The sequence below is a fragment of the Mercenaria mercenaria genome, chromosome 19, assembly GCF_021730395.1.
Source record: "Mercenaria mercenaria strain notata chromosome 19, MADL_Memer_1, whole genome shotgun sequence".
Taxonomy (NCBI): Eukaryota; Metazoa; Mollusca; class Bivalvia; order Venerida; family Veneridae; genus Mercenaria; species Mercenaria mercenaria.
Window position 1 is genome coordinate 30,034,297 of NC_069379.1, and position 19,662 is coordinate 30,053,958.

General features: G+C 34.4%; 1 protein-coding gene across 2 annotated transcripts; it reads right to left on the reverse strand.

The window, feature by feature from the left end:
• Window positions 1-4,851: 4,851 nt before the first annotated feature.
• Window positions 4,852-19,179, reverse strand: LOC128551151 (thrombospondin-2-like). Of its 2 annotated transcripts, none has more exons than XM_053531626.1 (9): window positions 18,538-19,179; window positions 18,019-18,060; window positions 17,240-17,319; window positions 16,824-16,880; window positions 15,742-15,865; window positions 14,993-15,115; window positions 14,182-14,352; window positions 13,606-13,776; window positions 4,852-6,964 (listed from the first exon to the last, which is right to left on the reverse strand). In XM_053531626.1, exons 1-9 carry the CDS (start codon window positions 18,575-18,577, stop codon window positions 6,564-6,566), a joined length of 1,209 nt encoding a protein of 402 aa, XP_053387601.1. In that variant the 5' UTR covers window positions 18,578-19,179; the 3' UTR covers window positions 4,852-6,563. The 2 variants fall into 2 exon arrangements, with proteins under 2 accessions (XP_053387601.1, XP_053387602.1); XM_053531627.1 differs by having other exon boundaries at window positions 17,182-17,319; window positions 18,538-19,177.
• Window positions 19,180-19,662: the final 483 nt, after the last annotated feature.

Genomic DNA, 19,662 nt, shown 5'->3' on the forward strand with positions numbered 1-19,662 from the left:
TACATGGCTGTTTATGGTAGTAAAAGTATGTAAGCATTATATAAAAAAAAATTTTTACTTGCAAAGAGGAGGGATAAGCGTTTCGTTTACAAGGGGGAAAAGAGGGGTGTCTTCTCATGAGGCATATGCATAGTTCATGTATATATTGATAATATGCATAAGTTCACTTTATAACACAGCAGTTGTTTTGCTTCGACTAGGTCTCTTGAAAACTGTTACAACAGTAATAGCGAAATACTGTATAATGAAATAGGTTTAAGGAGTCATAACTCGTAAACTAAGAGAGGTATATATGTGTTCCGGTAATATGTATAAATATACTTCATAGTTATAATTTTCTGTAACTTTTTTTCCTGTTGAAAACTGTAAAAGGAGTTATCGGGACAAACCTTATGTCATATTTAGCAATATACAGCATTCTGTAGAATTTTAAAGGACAATAACTCCTACAACAAGCACGGTGCATTCATGTTCTGACGATATGCGCCAGTGCACTTCATAATTACCGTTCAGTTAGTTTGGGCCGTTATTCGGATAACGCTTACTATTAGTACAAACACTACGGAGGTCATATACAGGCCATATACCTGTGTTAGATCGAAGCAGTTTTACACAGTAATCTTCTCCATGGTTTAGAATGTCCGTCTTTGTTGTAGTTCTTAAACATAACTCAAGGACGTTTTAGATTCACTAATATCTATACAGTCATTATATCTTGTTTTATCTTATTATTTCGGATAAATTACTGAGACATAAGTGAAAAATATTTTGTGAAAAACATTGAACATATATCTTTTCACTCTACACTCCAGTCGGGTCTACTTTTAATAATTTTCAATTAGGGTAGCCTAAAATGACATCATTCACAAGACAACACATTTGTTTCTTCATATCACATAGCGGGGATGTCAATGTCAAAATGTCATAGTTACGCCACTCCCACTCTACTTCGAAGAAGAGGTAATATATTGTTTTGCTAAATCTCGGTCTATCCGTCGGTAGGTCGGCGGCCATTTGGTTTCAACCTAGAGAATAATTGGGCCTATAACTATCAACATTTAGTGCAAGTGTTCTGCAAATGATTGATAGTTTTGGGGATCAGCAGGTCAATGCAATCAGGATCTTGAGATTCAAAATGGATTTAAAACTAAAGTGCGCTTTGACCTTTTGTTCCCAATCTTAACAAAGATTGCCTGTTACGAGCAGGTGATGACCCTTATCGATGTTGGGGTCAGTGAATGAAAGGTCATGGTCTGAAAGATTGAAAACAGTTTCCGTTCTAGAAAGCGTCTTGGACTACAAACTTCAAACTTCGTAGGATGATTGCCTGTTGTTAGTAACACTATCATTATAGGTCTGTAGGCTAAAGGTCAAGGTCACACTATTCATAAAATGGTTGCCGCTCAATACGCCAAGAACCCTTTGACCTACTATGTTCAACTTAATACGAATATTGTTTGAGATCAGTTAAATGACTATATCATTTCAAGGGTAAGTAAGTCAAAGGTGAACGTTATTAAGGTTTAGCAGTATATCACAAAACAACAGCATTTTTCAGTAAACGAACAGCATTTTGACAAACAACTTATCTGTCCAATACATGTTTTATTCTTCTGTCCCATAGAGTTTGATACTTAAAATATTCTAAAGCAGTTACCTCCCTTTTAAAACAGTGCCATTTGTAAAGCAATAAATGTAAACAATTGTCAAAAACAAAGTTTTACCTAGTTATGTTAAGTTTAAACACTGGTACGTTGTTGCAAATGCATCAAAACGAAGACATGTAACAGCTTTTTAAAAATGATGAGTTTTTTAAGTCGCTGAACTGTCCAGAAGTGTGGCCCCTTCATGCAGTCCCTTTCCGGAATTCAATAAATATATGTGTAAATTGACAATGGTTTTGTAGAATAATATAAAATTTAATGTTTTATATGCAGTTAAATTTTCATGTAAAACAATGCCTTCTTTCTATGATTTGATGATGTTCGAATATTTTTCTCCGAAACATGGACCTAACTCTTTAACTTTCCACTGCACTTTCCACTAAATACGTAAAACGCTTTTTCAAACATTTTTACTTCAAAAGTAATGCTTGTGGTCAACAGAAACCCATAATTGTGGGGGCTTGAAAGGTCACGTGTCAATATCAGCGACATTGAAATTTAAAACCGTTCGTGATCTTGAGAACGCCTGGACTTTTAGCTGTAATTTTTCATAGGAGGATTTCGAGTTGTCAGGAAATGACCCCTATTGATTTCTGGATCAGTACCTCAAGGGTCAAAGTCACAGTTACCTTGAGATTGTAAACAGAATTAGGCCGTCAAGGTTCTTTGCATTATTACTATAGCCAGAACATGGCCATTGCTTTTGAAATCATTAGGGCAAAGTTCAAGGTCGCATCAGACTTAATTATATACCACGTTTTGCAAGTGACAAACTATCATGAAGGGCATACGTGTTTCTCAGACGTCTCTTATTAAGCCTACCTCTATCTTACCTACAGTCATAGCCTGTCATGATACATGTTCTCCGGAAGTGCCTTATACAATACCCTTTCATATGATTTAAATATATATTATCATCCGTGGTTTGAACCGGGTTTGAAACCACTTTCCAGACAGAGCAAAAAGAGTGTACATTTAATTCACTATTTGTTGGTGCCAAACAATTGAACTGCTAACACTCGAGAGGTAACAATTATGATTAAACCTTTAAGAAACCTCGTCAGATTATTTTTTCTTAATAAATTTTCGGACGAGCCCGATACTTGATCATCTTTGGTTAAAAGCATAAATTAAATAACAGAAAAATATAACACTCTAGAGGCTACATCTTCAAGCTAGCCTACAGAAAAAAAATGTTTGTCCGAACAAAATTAAGGTCTAGTTGAAAACTTGGAAAGGATAAAAGGATATAAAATTGGTCAAAATTACTTATCGTTGTTATTTGACAGTGGATATATATACCGACTGATATGAGATATGATTAGGATTAACAAGTATTTCTGACTAAAATCTAAACATAATATCAATCCATTAAACTCCATTAAACTCGCAACTTGTTCTTAACATGAGGAAATTTGACAGCTCCGAACAAGATTTGTATGACTTACATTGTTGCCGGTGAAGAGTTGCTTTAAGATACTTACTTTCATGTATAGCTGTCACATTTGCAGAACACTTATGTACTTCACAGAATTGCTTATAGAGTATGTTCCTAGAAGTCACAGTTTGAGATCGTCAGAAAATTTTGAATGCTTGTTTTATTTTTTTTCCATACATGCAAATCATTTTAATGACAGACGCTTTTGTACTATCGGTCCAGAACTGTGATACGAACTGCCCTTAGCATTATGTAAAAGTACGCCACTTTATACATTCAGTCAAAATCTTAAGACACTGTATTTTAGAGACTTCATGGCATTGTTGTATTTATTTCGTTTTTCGATAATTGTTTTATATTCGATAACAGCAGGTGTTAGTTATTATTTTTATATGAGCTTTTTAAATTTCACCATTAATATTTTAATGTGCACAACGCCACTAAATATGTCATTGTATAGAAATAGACTTTTAACCACATTAATCAGTTTCAGTTTCAATTTGCAACATTTACAATTTTTCAGCATTGTTTCTCAATTATACCAAGAGTATTGTTATCTAAGAAGTTGTCAACTCAATCATTTTTTTTTTACTTTTACGTGCAATATATCATTTACCATGTTTACAGGATATATCATTTACCATGTTTACAGGATTGTAAACGGATTAACAGTTTGTGACAAATTGAGGATAGACTAGAATTCTGACAGTTTCTGCCCATAGGGATGATGTCCACAATTTGCTTTTTGATCAATCTTCATTCGAATAACGAAATATGAACACCTTAAGATATCATCTTTAAGGTTACTTTAAGTTTTACCATGTAAATGTATTTGTACATACATTTAAATCGTGTGTTTTGCGCAAGAAATCTAAGCAAATTTTGTCTATAAGAAAAGACTACATGTAAATATTTATTCAGATTTTGGCGGTTGTCTTCTTTTAAAGCAAGTGCCCGTTTTATTCACACATTGTCAAAAACATAAAGACTGCGTTACTGTTTTAACCAGTTACAAGACGTTATGAGAACTGCGGTACTTGGACCTACGAGCGTTAATAATACGGTTGCGGGAATCGTAAAAGTTCTCGAAAAACTATACCATCGACCTATACTATACTCATTTAAGTACATACTATTGAAACATATTTTGATTGTACTTGTCAAAACGCTAATCACTATTTCTAATGACCCTCATTGCAAATGAATTGTCGGCGAAAAGGCACAGGGGATAGAAAATATATTTTTCATCAGTTGATGGTTCGAAAAGTACGTTTTTAATAACGTACCAAGACGTTAACGTTGTCAAATGGTGAATGTTATCCTAATATATTTATGGGCTATAAAAAGGTCCCATCTGCACATTTGGAAAATTTCATCCAAGAAGACTTTTGTTATGTATATATTATTTAATAAGTGTATTATTGTGGTAATTTTTCTGTAATAAACAAAGCGTGATTACACTGTTGAAGCTCATATTCGGATTAGCTTTTATTTGGATAATATAGAAAAAGTAGAAGCTCCACAGGTCTCCCAACACGGCAGAAATGAAAATGCTGCAGGCTCTGTTTGACTGAGCCCGTTCATGTACGGCAGTGGAATTGCATGCTATCGTCCACACCCTGTAGCCCCGGGTTGAGCAAAACTCAGCATTTGCACATGTTACATGTATCGAAACAATTTAGCTGTATTTATTGAGGGGAAACTATACGTTCAATGTAATAATCCGTTAAACCGTCCAATGATATAAGATTAAGTTGTTATTTTTATTTCATGAAGGTAATTAAAAATCCTACGGTAGTGTCAAACGTTGAACCCTGTAACAGCTGTCTGTTTAGTGTAATTTCGGTGACTATCATATAGAGAAATAACTGGGAGGTGTTTGATATTCATTTTAATAGCGCTTCAATGAAAGATTTTAAGAAACGCGCACTCTTGAGAAAAATAAGTCAATACTTATTTTAATTAACAGATATGTTATTTAATTAATGTTGGGAAATTTTGAAAATAAAGTTATCATTGGTTTATAATCACCTCAACATGTAATAACATATATTTTTTGTAAATGCTCGTTGTGAAAGTACATGTACAACAAGTGCACCGGTCACTCGTCTAGTATCACACTAAAAGAAACCGCCATACTGGATCCGATTAAATAACTAAAATTTATTTAATATCAAAATTTTTCTATACAAACGTTTGCCATATATATGGATGGAACCGCCTCGGTAGCCTAGTGGTAGAGCGCCTGCTACGAGTGCGGGAGGTCGTGGGTTCGATCCTTGGCCGCGTCATACCGAAGTCCTAAAAGATGGTACTAATAAGCTTGGCTTTCAGCATTTGGATGGTACTAGGACTGGTCAGCCCGGTGTCAGTCACAGTATAATGTGACTCGGCGGGTATCATGTCACGTATCTACGGCGGCATATTACAGTGAGGCAGCACTATAAAGTTTGACATTGTGCTCACTGTTACAAGTAGACTCCGTCGTTTATATGACAGAAAAATTGTTGAAAAAGACGCTAAACCCGAACACAAACATATGTGGATGAGGTGTTTTAAAGTCATCGAATGTACTTGTATTTGTTCCATAGAAAACGTTTTTCATGATGTCCCAGCTGGTTGTTTTCAAAGACGTTTTAATAATATAACATATGCGAGTAAAGATAGCTCTCTTTGGTTGAACACTTACTGCTCGTCTTGCTAAAGACGGTTTCATACATAGACGTGACAAGGCTGTGTTTTGGGTGATCTGTGCTTCCGGGAAAATCTACCCTTACCTTTTATCTTTCGTATACTGGTATAACTAAATCCACTTACTATCTTAAATGGTAGTAGCAAACTTAAGAAAATTAAACGCGAAGTCAAAAGTGTCAGTTTGACAAAATTATAAACTAAGGACAATAATAAAATAAAACATACTAATTCTGGAGGTATTTCTCAAAAAATGTTTTCTTAAAGTAAACCAGTTAGTGATAAATTAACTTACAAGTGGATAAGAACAACATTTTTGAATCACGGCTGAAAACTTGTCACACACAGCTTACTTAATTTTACCCTAATAACCGTCATATTAATACCCCATATCTTAAGCAGTTCGGCGAAACATTTCCAAGAGAATATATATGTAAAACTATGTTAGAGCTAAAGACAAAAGTTCGGATGTCCATTATTTATAAGTAAATTATTTCACCTTTTACAGGTTACATTTCACAATAGATATTAATATGATAACACTGGGATTTATCCAGATCTTAAAACATTCTAACATAACACTACAAGCAATAATGTTTCTAACAGTCATGTGAATACAACCTGTATTGTTACAGTAGATTGAAATAATGTTGTACAAATTGGAACAGAAATACCTGAAAGTATGATAAAGAAATACAAACATATCATGATTCAGTTTTAGGAGACTAATTTTGATAAATATTTTGAAACAACTCGATCAGAGCAAATGATCAATTATCTGGTAGAACTATGAATCCTGTAAATGCGCAGTCATGACTGTTCATGAGTGCATCGGCTCCGTAGCAATTACCAACAGATACATGATCATTCCTGTTTAAATGAAATGTACCGGACATCGTCATAGAATAAGAACTTTTATCATCATTGATTAGGTTATCGCCTGTGCCTAGTGTCGAATGAGAGTTTATAAACAATTGGCAATATACTTGATCACTATCAGCACTTATATCCTTTCTTAGAGTAACAGCGAAGTAATATATGCCTGCTACAGGACATGTGAATGTTCCAGTGTTGCTGTTGTAGCCACCGCCATAATTATGGTCAACAATCGGGAATATGACTGAGCGGCCATGCGTAGATACTCCGTGAGCTGTGAAGGCGATTTTCCAACCTAAAAATATGCAGAAATTCTATGTCATAACTGGTTCATGATACACAATTATATTACTATATACGTGATTAATTTTGCGACGTGGACATGTTCGCGATTTTACTAACTGAAACTTTTCGGAAAAATCACTCAGCACTACCTGGAATTTGAATAATGTATTTATACTAACCAATATCATTTCACATATTACGATTAAAGTATTATAAAATATTTGACTAGTTAGATACTTTTATCACCACATTTTCTAACACATATACAATATTTAAATGAAATATTTTATCAATGAATGAATGTGAACGTTTATGATAAAGTGCAAATTCTTTCTTTTACATCACAATTTTAATTTTTATTTTCAGCAAACATTTCCTCAAAACAATATCTTCTGACAGACACACCTTTTGATATACAAACGTTATACAGTATAATTTATGCTACTTTTTGTATAAATCTAGTTGGAATAATTATTTAAAAAAAAAACGTTTTTGGCTAGAAAACGTTTTCAAACTCAAGTTGGCTGCCGAATTATAGTTTTTTTTAGCATATTATTTTCTTTTATTTTATGCTTTTCAGTGAAATATTGAAATTTATCTGTGATATAAAACTGATATTTTAAATACTTCAAACAGTGAAAATATCATTTTTTATTTTTCACTGGAACGTAATTACACTTAAATGTGAATGAATATAAATAAGAATCTATACATAATCGTAAATTCCTTGCATAAAATAAAGATAAAAGATATAGATGTATATAAATACTTACAGGATCATAAAGATATATGTTTTATCGTTATAAAATGTAAAAAAAATCTGAAAACGTCATAGAAATATTTGGCAGTTTTTCTACATAGATATCATGACGTCATGCTGCGATGCACGTGACGCTGTGCGGGTAAAATGGATATGATTTATTTAAAACCATTGAAAATACATCAAAAAAGATAACGTGTTTGTTTCAATGTAAGATCGAAATATATTTCACTCGTGTACACCATAATTTACATTTTCACTCGTGGCTGCGCCACTCGTGAAAATATTTAATTATATAAAAGTGTTCACTCGGTGAAATATATTTCGATCTTACACTGAAAAAACACAAACAATGTACTCTATTTATTATGCTAAAAGTAAAAAAGTACACGGGTTATGTCGAAAAATATGTAATATTTGTTTAAGAATACATACAGGAAAAAACGAAATGGCCGAATTAAAAATAACTGACAGGGACAGGAAACAACACATACAATTTGCGGACCCAGTTGACCCTGCTCTCTTCCCCCACGAGAATAGACCATACAGTTACATTTATAAAGGCCTTTTACATAAGGTTTATGCAACTTGTGTACTTGTTGGTGAGTGAAACATACCCGTATTCAAAACTTATGGCAATCTTAACTACGTTACCATTATAGTTTCATATTTGATAGAAAATATGATGAAATTAAATAAAATACTAGTCAATGGTATTAATGATTATATGAATTGCAATGTATGTAATGTAGCTTTAACACGCTATTAGTAGTGTTTTACGTACTTATTCAGGCATATTCTGGATGATTGTAAAGGATATCGAAGCTTAATTAAAACACCTGTTTGTTCAGTTGTTTGCACACTTAACGTTGTAGGAGGGCACTTTGTCCCTTTAGGCATTATTTATTTAGCTGGATGGCTTCGTCGCAGTACGACCCGACCAGAGCTCGGACATACAGAGGTAAGACGCAAGTAATTCAAAGTCAGCGACCTAGCTTAACCGTTCAGTTTTGGGGACCTTGGCTTAGGAATATCAAGATGGCCACCAAAATGGAAAGAAAATCTGTTTTGTCATATAACAGTACATATCATTTTCTTATGCAATAGGTACTACTAAAACAAATATTTGCACGGGCAATTTATTGTTAAGCCTATCAGAGTCGGTGGGGTACACTGACATCAAAATAAAAAAAACTGAAATATTTTTCTTTTCAATCGACTGTTTCTATCTTAAATTTAACACACTTACTAGTTGTATGTCATAAAAATGTTTATGCAATTTTAGAATGTTGACAAAATAAGACACTATCCAGACGAGTTCACACCACACTTGGACAAAATAACAAAGTTGTTTGACATAATAAGATACTGTTTGGCAAAGATCACGCCACCCTTTGACATAATACCATAACATAATAACATGGCAGTGTGAATAAGATCTGTAAGAAGACACTGTTTGGACATCGTAACGTTGTGCGGAATGTTTTCAATTCGATCTGCAGAGCATTTTTTAGGTCGTTTAAATTGTTGACGACATGTTGTGACTAACACTACGGCCAAGAAGATCCTATATATGCTCGATTTGGGTTGAGGTCAGGAGAAACGGCAGGCCAAGGCAAGACGTTAACGTCATTTGCATTTAGACATTGCTGATAAGCCGAACACATGACGTAGACGCCTCAGAACGATGTCCCTGCTAATACCTTACTGCCTCGCTGTAACGGTAGCGCTTTGGAAACGATGCCGGGTGTACGCCAGTCCAAAATGACGGTCTAATCTGACGTTAGTTACACCAGGCCTGCCGGCTCAAGGACGATCGGCAACTGTTCCTATTTGCTGGAACCTGGCACGAAGTTTACTTACTGTGTTTCTGTGGCAATTAAATGACCGTGAAACATTATCGACGGAGTCTCCTCTACTAAGCATCATCAAAAGGTCAATACGTTGACCTTGAGAGAGTCTGGGCATTGCGGGTTTTGAAAATATACAAATAGTTGTGTGTTTTTCTTACTCCTATAAGATTGTAAAAAAGTAATGAGAGGTTATTTGACCGATTACACATTTGTCCCGACACTGCACGGGCAAATCATGCAAAAAGCTTGTATAGGGACGTTACGTAACATTTAACCCAATACTGAGCGATGTAGCCATTGTTCAACACTGCGACAGGCGTGCTTCACATGATACACATATGAACGGTTTATAACCGATATAACTATAGTTACCATAAAAAGAAACGTGCACACTTGCTTTTGTGTGTTGAGTATATTTCGTATAAGAACACGTCCCATACAGAGGTCCACATTACTTGAATACACGATAACATATACTTTTTACATAAAAGCATAATTGTATGACATAATAAAACTCTTTATGGACAAAATAACATGAACATTTAATTTAATATTACGTCACATTTTTCCTTTACGCGAAGGAAAAGGGCCATTTTGTGTCGATAACTTTTAAGATTTCCACCATTCTGAAAACGTTTGCAGGCTTAAAATTGCAAAATAATTGTACCTGTTACCATCTGATTTGATAATTTTCAAAAAATGGTTTTATTCTTGCTCAAAATTGACAAGTATTTGATATACTTATCTAAGTCACAGGCACGGGTCCAGTGTATATTTTTTTGTTTAATATAAAAAAACACTTTTTTTCACACAATTAACCTTTTATATGTTAGTCAAATGAAAAAAAAATCGATGACAAAAAATCCGGTCACAGTATCATATACATGGAAAAGGTAAACTATACGAGCGTAACGCTATGGGAAGCTACTCGGCAAACTTGTGGAACATTTCAAAATCGGAGTTTATACACTTGCAGCCGCTACCTGCATGATTGCACCTTCGAAACATTTAAAGCCTTCCATAAATACTAAACTGACCCCATAAATTGCTTTGAAATACACAGTACGAATCTCTAGGAGCGAAATATTTCAGTTATCCCCGGCGATTTCAGCTGCAAAACGAAGTGATAAAAACCAGGAACACGTCCGCTATCCGGAATGAAATCACCGGGGATAACTGAAATATTAGAAGTGAACGATTTTTCCTGATCGTCATTCCATTCGAATTTTACATCCTGATGTGTAAGTCGTCGTAATGGTTCCATTAGGACTGAATAGCCATCTATGAACTTAGACAAATAGTTTGTGAGACCAAGAAATGAACGGATTTCGGATACAGATTTTGGTCTGTCCATGTTTTTCACTGCATCTACCTTGTCAGGATCAGGTGAAATTCCCGATTCCGAAAACGCGTACCCATAAAACTTGATTTTTGATTGTCCGAACGAACATTTTTTCTTGTTCAATGTCAGGTTCCGTTCTTGAATACGTTGAAGTAATGCTCGCAGATTGATATCATGTTCTTCACGCGTTTTGCCGTAGCATACGATATCGTCAGCAATGTTTAACACGCATGTCAGACCCTGAGGTGCTTGGCGAAGCTCATTTTGGAACAGAATCGGTGCTGCTGACACTCCAAAATTTAAACGTTTATATCGAAAAAGTCCAACTTGTGTCTGAAACGTTGTCATTACACGTGATGACCCATCCAGTTCAATTTGATAGAAAGCTTTGTACAGATCGAGACGCGAAAACACTTTTGCGCCGTTCAACGTTAAGATTATATCATCCACCGTCGGACTAACATTTTTCTCTGTTTTTATTGCGGTGTTGGCTTTCCTCATGTCTATGCACACTCTTACTTCTTCCGGTGAATTTGGTTTTTGAGTAGCTACCAGGTTCGATACCCATGGTGTTGGTACATCTTCCACTTTTTCAATGACATCCATATCCTCCAAACTTTTAAGTTCCTGCTCCACTTGCCCACGCACATGAAATGGCACTCTCCTAGGAGGCTGAGCTACTGGCACAACACTTTCATCAATGTGAAACTTAACTTTTCTGTCTTTCAGACATCCTAACCCAGCGAAAACTTGCGAGTATTCCTCAGTAAGTCCTTCATACTCGTCTTTGGTTTGAACAGATTGTATCTGCTGTAAAATCCCAAGTTCTACTGACAGCTCATCAATGATTCTTTATTACCCGTAACGATATGGAAATCCCTGGTCACGAATTTTGAGTCCGACTCAACAAGCAAAGACCATTTACCTTTGAATGGCAGTGGAGACTTCTGTCCAAATGCGAACGCTTTCGTGGTCGTTTTCTTGATTTCCGGTGATTTTTTCATTTTCTCAAGGACAGTTTCACTAACAATATTGATTGATGACCCGCTATCAATCAAAACATTCACATCTACGCCATTTAATTTTATCCTTTTTTTTTTGGCACTTTTTTCCCATCTGACATAAATCCAAGTAGCACATCACATTCATCCGAATTGCAATCCGTCGCGTATTCATCTGTTAAAACTTCTAAATCCGGTTGTTCATCCTCGATCAATGTCACCTGCTTCTTACGTGTTCTACAAACCGATATATAATGGTTCTTCTTATGGCAATAATTACTTTCTGCTCCAAGCGCGGGGAAACGTGATATATGTGGGTATTTTCCTCCACAGTTACGACATTTCTTGCTGGTTTGTTGCGGACTGATTCGCCTTCCCGACGACGAGCCTGCTTGCGGTAAACCTTGGTATGAACTAGAACGTTGTTGCGAACGTTGTGGTACGAATCCCTTTGATTTCCGACTAAAATGTGGATTGCTTTTTACACGCACTACCTGCTGACTACTAGTGTCCTTTGACATACACATTGTACTTGTTGCTTGAGTCTTCGAAATTTCCATTTTTCTCATCATTGTTAGTAAGTCATTAAGTGATTTTTCTGAATCTTGCAAACATTGCATTCTCATTTTTTGCGAAATAACACCCTGTATGATTTGGCTTTTAATTTCTGACTCAGTGTCCAAAAATTCACAGTTTTTAGCTTTTTGTCGCAATCTAGTCACATGTTGGTCAGTCGTTTCACCGTGCTACTGTTTAATATTCCTGAATTCGAAAATTTCAAACTGAGTGTTTTTTCTAGGTTTGAAGTAGTTCGTAAGTCCAGCTTTTGTTTCATCGTAATTTTCACTCTCTCCATGCAGATTTAACGTATCATAAATGTCATATACATCATCTCCAGCATAGTGCAGTAACAGTGCCTTTTTCCTTTTACTTGTATTTATACCTAACCCAACAAATAAATTCTCCAATTTATCTACATATTTGTCCCACCGAACACCGAATTTTCGTCAGCGTAAACATCAAATTTGGGAAACGCAGGTAAATTTTCCATTGTCAAAAAATCACTTAATCCTCAGTTTTAAAATAATCCGATCATTGTCGCCATTGTAATATAATATGTATTGATCTATTGAGATGGCTTATTGACACACAAACAGAACAAGACCCGAAGGATGGTTTATATATTTAATATGTGTGTTGCATCCAAAGTATAAACTCACACTCTCTCTATAGAAATATGTATATATCTTACATACAGAAACAATAATGAAATATGATATCATAGGCGGAGCTTAATCTATCTTGTAGACTTGCTTACTGCAGCACTGTCGCGCTTCACCATCGTAGTGTAATGTACTTTATGTTCATATTTTCAAATATGAAATTTGGGTCTAGTGCATCTTTAACGGTTTGCACTATACATTTTTTAATAACCACATTTTATCATACATAGCCAGTATTCAGATGAAAATGATTTTTACTTTTCTTTTATACTGGATATTGTTTTACTGCTTTTGGTGTTTTCTTTTGTTATTTAAGCCATTTATGACATTACTCTTCTCAACTCATTTTGGACTGACTAACAATGTCTGAAAGGAACTTATATTTATTTGAGTAATTGTTTTAAATTGCTTCATGTCACATGCATCCCCTACACCATTTTTTACTGTGCTTATCTATATGACGGTCTCTCACCTGAACATGCTGTGGACATACATATTCTATCATCTCTTGCCTCCCCGAAACAATGATCGCCGTACAAGCTCGGGTATGGATTAGAACAAGATCGGTCTCTTCGCTGCATCCCCACTCCACATGTGACTGAGCAGGACCCCCATGCTGTCCACAGGCTCCAACCACCGTGAACTGGAATGTTGCAATCAATCGTAGTGAACTATTTATATTAGCAGTAACCATTGTATGTATCATTTAGTGACAATGGAAAAACACAATTTGCCGGATTTTTAAATAAATGTATTAAAATGAAGTTTAAAAACAGTTTTGGACACGTTTCTTATAACTCAGAAAAAACAGTAGAATTAGCAATAAAAATGTTTAAAAAGAATATGACCAGAAATATTAGCAATATGGAACACTCGGAAAACACATCGTTATAACTGGAAGCATAAGCAATGCGTATCACTCACTTTCAAATCATTATGCCTTACAACCAGATGCATTAGCAATGCGGATCGCTCACTTGAAAAACATGTCGCTTATAACAAAATTACTTAGCAGGGGTATCTGTGAAACGTTGTCTAAATGTTTTACCTGGACATGAATCCCTCTGACAGATTTTAGTTTCAGTTCTACTGCCAATACAGTCAAGTCCACCATTTGCAGGTGCTGGATCTGTGCATATACGTGATCTTGTCTGAGATCCATTGTCACAGGTGACGTCACAGCTTGACCAGAGAGACCAGTCTGCCCAGTTTCCATCAACTACGTAGAAAGAAGGATGTATACTCATATGCTAGCCAGGCGTAATGATCTACCGACTGAGCTAACCAGCTTCCTTGCTTGCGTATATTCTGCTAATGTGACTAAGTTTCTGCCGTGACATTCCCATTACTTGTTTACAATTTTAAGACTACGTTTATTGACGATACTCCGTATGACGACTATATGACGACTATAGCACTTTTGCTAAATGGCGAAACATCAATCAGCATGCTAACAAGTTTATGTTCATAAATAAAGAATGACATTTCTTTGCACTGTGTATTTATAACACGTCATTAAGTTATGCAGTTTGTATGAAAACGCGCTCGCTCAAAAAATATGGTAATAACGAAATTATAGTACATATTATAAAACAGAGTTATTTAAGCGTTAGTATATTAAATTTTATTAAATAAAGTAATATCCATTAGCATGGTAAACATTTACGTTGCCTTATTCAAAACGAACATTATTTTTCTGCTGTATATTTTTTTAGATTAGATAACGACTTTTTATACTAAGTTCCTCACAATGATGTGAGATTTATAGAAAAATGAATGAGAATGTGCTCCCTGAAACGATTAAAGGAACTATAACTGGTATAAATAGTTACATGAGTGCAAGTGTACTGTCCACTTACCTAAGGTACAAAGGTTACAAAACTTTGGGCACACTAATTTAGCTTGATGTATGTCCTGACAAACATGGAAATAGGAATTCATTTTGGCACAGTCCACTGTTTCGTCATCAATGCAGCTGCTTGCTGTAATAAACGATATCGTTACTTAGTACAAATAAGATTAAGTCAAAGAAAAAAAAATGAACGGTATATTTCATATTGAGAAAAGTAGATTATATATCAGGTTGTATCCTTTAACAGTAACAACTTTCTTGGTATTAATTGTTACTATTAACTACATACTTACCATATTGGTGTTTATATTATCATTGACAATAGATCAACTTCATTGGTGTTACGCTTGACGACACCATTTTTTTGTTTTTAGATAATATGTATGTATGTTTCAATGTCCTGTAACTATTATTGCATGATTCAAATGAAAGGAAAATAGCTCTAATAAAATTCGTTCACTTATCGTATGTGCAGGGAAAATATACGGCTAGTTGGTACTTGCTGAGACGGTAAATCAGTCGTATTGCATTCAAACTGGACATTCCTGTGATATGTGTAAGAATGTATTTTTCTTTACTCATAACACTATTTGACATTTAATATAAGTATGTTTGTTGTGTACATTTATTAAAGATGACAGAAACAGTTTCAAGTTAATAAGACAAATTTAAAGACGGGTTTGTTTATCAAGACAGCAGAAATTTGGTGATATATGCTAAACCTTATGTCACTTTGATACACCATTCATTACGTACGTTTTTGGTGTTTGCAAAGGTCAGAATTACAGCCATCAGTTGAGCAACACTCATGACAGCCGGAAGATTGTCGTTCCTTTATACCACGCGCTACAATACCTGCTCCGGTAACACCACCACATTGCTAGGAAAGATTCACATATCATTTTATTTTTTAAAGTTGTTTCAATTTTGATAGATCTAGAGATCTTGCCATAACTACAGACAAATATTAGTAATCGCTGATTTGTTTTCTCTCCTTTCCTGAATAAAGCTCACATTAAAATATGCAACTGCTTTAAGCACGTGTGCTTTTTTGCAGTCATATCATTTACATTTGTTCATATACACATTTACAATTTACTTCATATATATACCGAACAACAATTACAACAATGAAATGTGTAATTGTACAGGATATAAGTTAGAAGTATCTTTTTCATCCGTACAACTTCTCAATAAAATATAATTTAAAAGTATAAACTGTTTCAAACGTATCTTTATATTAAAAACCTCTTGTCTAACAACCGAAATGTTATCATTTCTTGACATTTTATTTTAAACCATGTTAATATTAAAGGCAATATTTCACTTCTCTTTATCATCAGCTCTGAGCAATTCTATAGTCTTAAATGGTCTATTTAAGCTTTGGTTATTGTGAAACTACATGGTGATGTTTAGCTTCTTGATTAAGAAATAAACAAATGCCGTGCACTATGTGTACAATAATACGACATATGCTTAACACGACCAACAACGTCAGTTTAGAAAAAAGCACATTGATGATGGGCCCCGTATTTATCAACTTTTAAAGACTGAATCTTGAACTAAGACTTTAAATTCGTGTTTTTTTTTCTCTATCATTGTTGACCTGGCAAATAACGATACCTGTATGTAATTTACCATGGATATGCGTTCTATATCAGATTCTACTGATAACGCAGCAAAATTAAACTTGTATAAACTTCCTACGAACGTTGATGAATACGGGCTCTGGAAATTTACGATATGACCTGAGCTGCCAAATGGCTATATGTAGAGCAAATGTAGAAACCTATATTTTGAAAATATATATAATAGTATATATTGTGTCAGCAATGTACCTGATTGTTGATACAACCCATTCTGTACACTCCTCCATGTTCTTCCAGGAAACAAACCTAAAACGTACAACCACGTTCAAATAAAAATCATATTAACATATATATATATCAAATATATGAAATTGTCAACTAGAGCTTCAAAGTTAGAATGCAAATATACTTTAGTACTATCAATATAGTTATTATGAAATGATTTGTATGAGATAATTAGTCGTACACAACTCATATCTATGTTTCAGTTCAGCAATAATAATTTTGCATTCAGACAAAAGTATTGTTTCTGTTTGGATCACTGATTGGTGGTATATAAGGAGGCCTAGTGTTTTTATCAGACAGAGAAGCTAAATGTTACGAATACATGGTGTAATGTTCCACTTGGTTGCAATCTATCGTTCCTTGATTGTCAATTACAGTACCTGTCCACTGGAACAAGAGATTGTCGTATTGCATGTTAGTGGGTCATCAATATTCTGACAGGAAAAGCAACTAAGTGCCTCTGAAATGTAAAAAAATAGGACTTTTTAATTTGATCAATGGCCAGACATTGTTCATATTAATACTGCAACTTTGTCTTTGAGAACTTTAGGAGTCAATTTCAGTTTTGCTATATCGCCTTTCCTATACAAAGCTTAGATTAGTACGAACATTTTATATAAAACAAACTGGTATCCGTTCGTGATGAATGATGACCTAACATGAAGTAAATAATCACGGAAGGACAACGTTATCTTGTTGCAATACTCATTGAACCTATTTCATAATCATTTCAATCCATATTTAGATGTGACCTAGGGCTAACAGGGCATAAAGTTATATTGACGTATCCACTTGTTGAAGAGTTTTGATAAGAAAAGGTCCGATTTTAAAGGTCCACAGTCGAACTTAGCAATAAATCCTCTATTCTAGTTCGATGTACGCAAGCAATCCGAGTAACTGCTTCTGCTAAACGTAAGAGACAAAATGCAATGCTTGCCTTTTCACCTTTAGTTCATTCTGTAATTTAAAACGTTTTAAAATGATGACAGAGTTGTCGTCGTGTTGATTAATGTTCGTGGCTCTGTACTGTTGCAGTTTTGCCCTGCCAGTATATCACGCAGTCAGCCACTAGTTCATTTTATCGATTGATGATTAAGTATAAAACGAAATGCTAACTAGGACTTTATATGTATTTACTGGAAAATAATGTTTCACTTACCAACAACAGCACAGTGGAGCAGCAGAAGACAAATCACAGACCCTGCAAGAAAAAGTAACAGGTCAGAAGATGTAACTTTAAATATCAAGGTATATATTGATTAGTATCTGTATTAAAACAACTAAATGAAATAATAAATATCTTGTTGGAAATGAGAGATTCACAGAATAACAATGTCACTGACACAAGATCAGAACAGAAGTGCACATATACAGTGATTATTGAACAATTCAAAAGTTATATTCCATCGTGCACCTGTTACTTTATTTATAATGCTCTTAGTAACATAAACAAGACAGAGTATTCGATAAAAGTATTCCATCTGTCTGTTGAACAAACCAGGGCAAATGATATATGCTATTCTTATTAACGAAATTCAACTACTTTTAATTTTTAGTGAATAACGCAATATGTCACACGTCTCGAATATGACAGGAAGAATTACGATTTTATAATTAATGTAATTCTTTTGATGATTTATCTAAAATATTTTTAAAATAAAGAGGAGATTTTACTTACCGCATTCTCCCATCTTTTTACACAAGCAATGAGCTGGCATGTCGTGCTGGTGTTCTTATATCTTGTGCCTGTCTTAAGTAACTTTCTAACTTGATAAAAATGACCTTAGTCTGCAGAACATCTGTTAAACGCTTAAATTTCACACAATTGTAACATTGCACTGGTTTGCAGGGGACGGATAAAATGTCTGCATAAAAATAGAATTTACATTGCATATGTTTCCGATATTGCAATTTCATTTACATTTGCACGATAGCAATCTATATGTTGAAATTATCTTTGTTTACACTAAGTTAAGCATCAACACTGTTATCTGAGATATTTTATTATTTTGTATCATTCAATCAGTTTTATTTTAAAATGTTATTAAATGTATGATGTAAGTCAATATCATTTCAGTAAGATAAATTTCAAATGTCTTTGTTCTTTTGGAACATCGTAGAGAAGAAACGGAAACGGAATGATATGTTCTTGTCAATAATCACTGTTAAAGAGGACTTTCTAAGACTACAACAATATAAAAGATCAACTAGAAAAAGGAATTGCTCATCGTATGTTTTTGAGTTTATATAATAACTTAAATAGTCACAACACGCTGTTTTGTTATATATTATTTTCACCTAGTTTGTGTCCACTACCAACTTGTAAAACATTTATTGTTCCAGCGACCCAAACCATCCACCAACAACCACTGCCGATGAAGCTAAATTAAGGTGCTTGAACCGAGCAACAAACTACCAGCATTACAATAAAAATAAATTATTAAAATGATATAATACAAGGAATTCAGAAGCGCAAAATATATGTTTTATGTTTGCACTCAAGGTTTAAAAGGGAAAGATAACTATATCTATATTACATCGAAACAAGAGTGCAAGAATGTCACAATATACGCCCGTCACAGCAAATTTCTTTACTCTAGCACCTGTATTTGCAAATGGAATTTTAATTTTGTGGTTGTTTAGTAATAACTAAGTGTTTTGTTTTTCTAAGTCCACAAAAAAACTCCTTACCAGGTAGAGATACCTTAAAATACACCTAAAATTGGAAAGTAACATCTATGTTGTACCACAGAAAAGTGGTCTTGGTTTTTCCCTACGGTCAATTATAAAAAAGTTACAATAT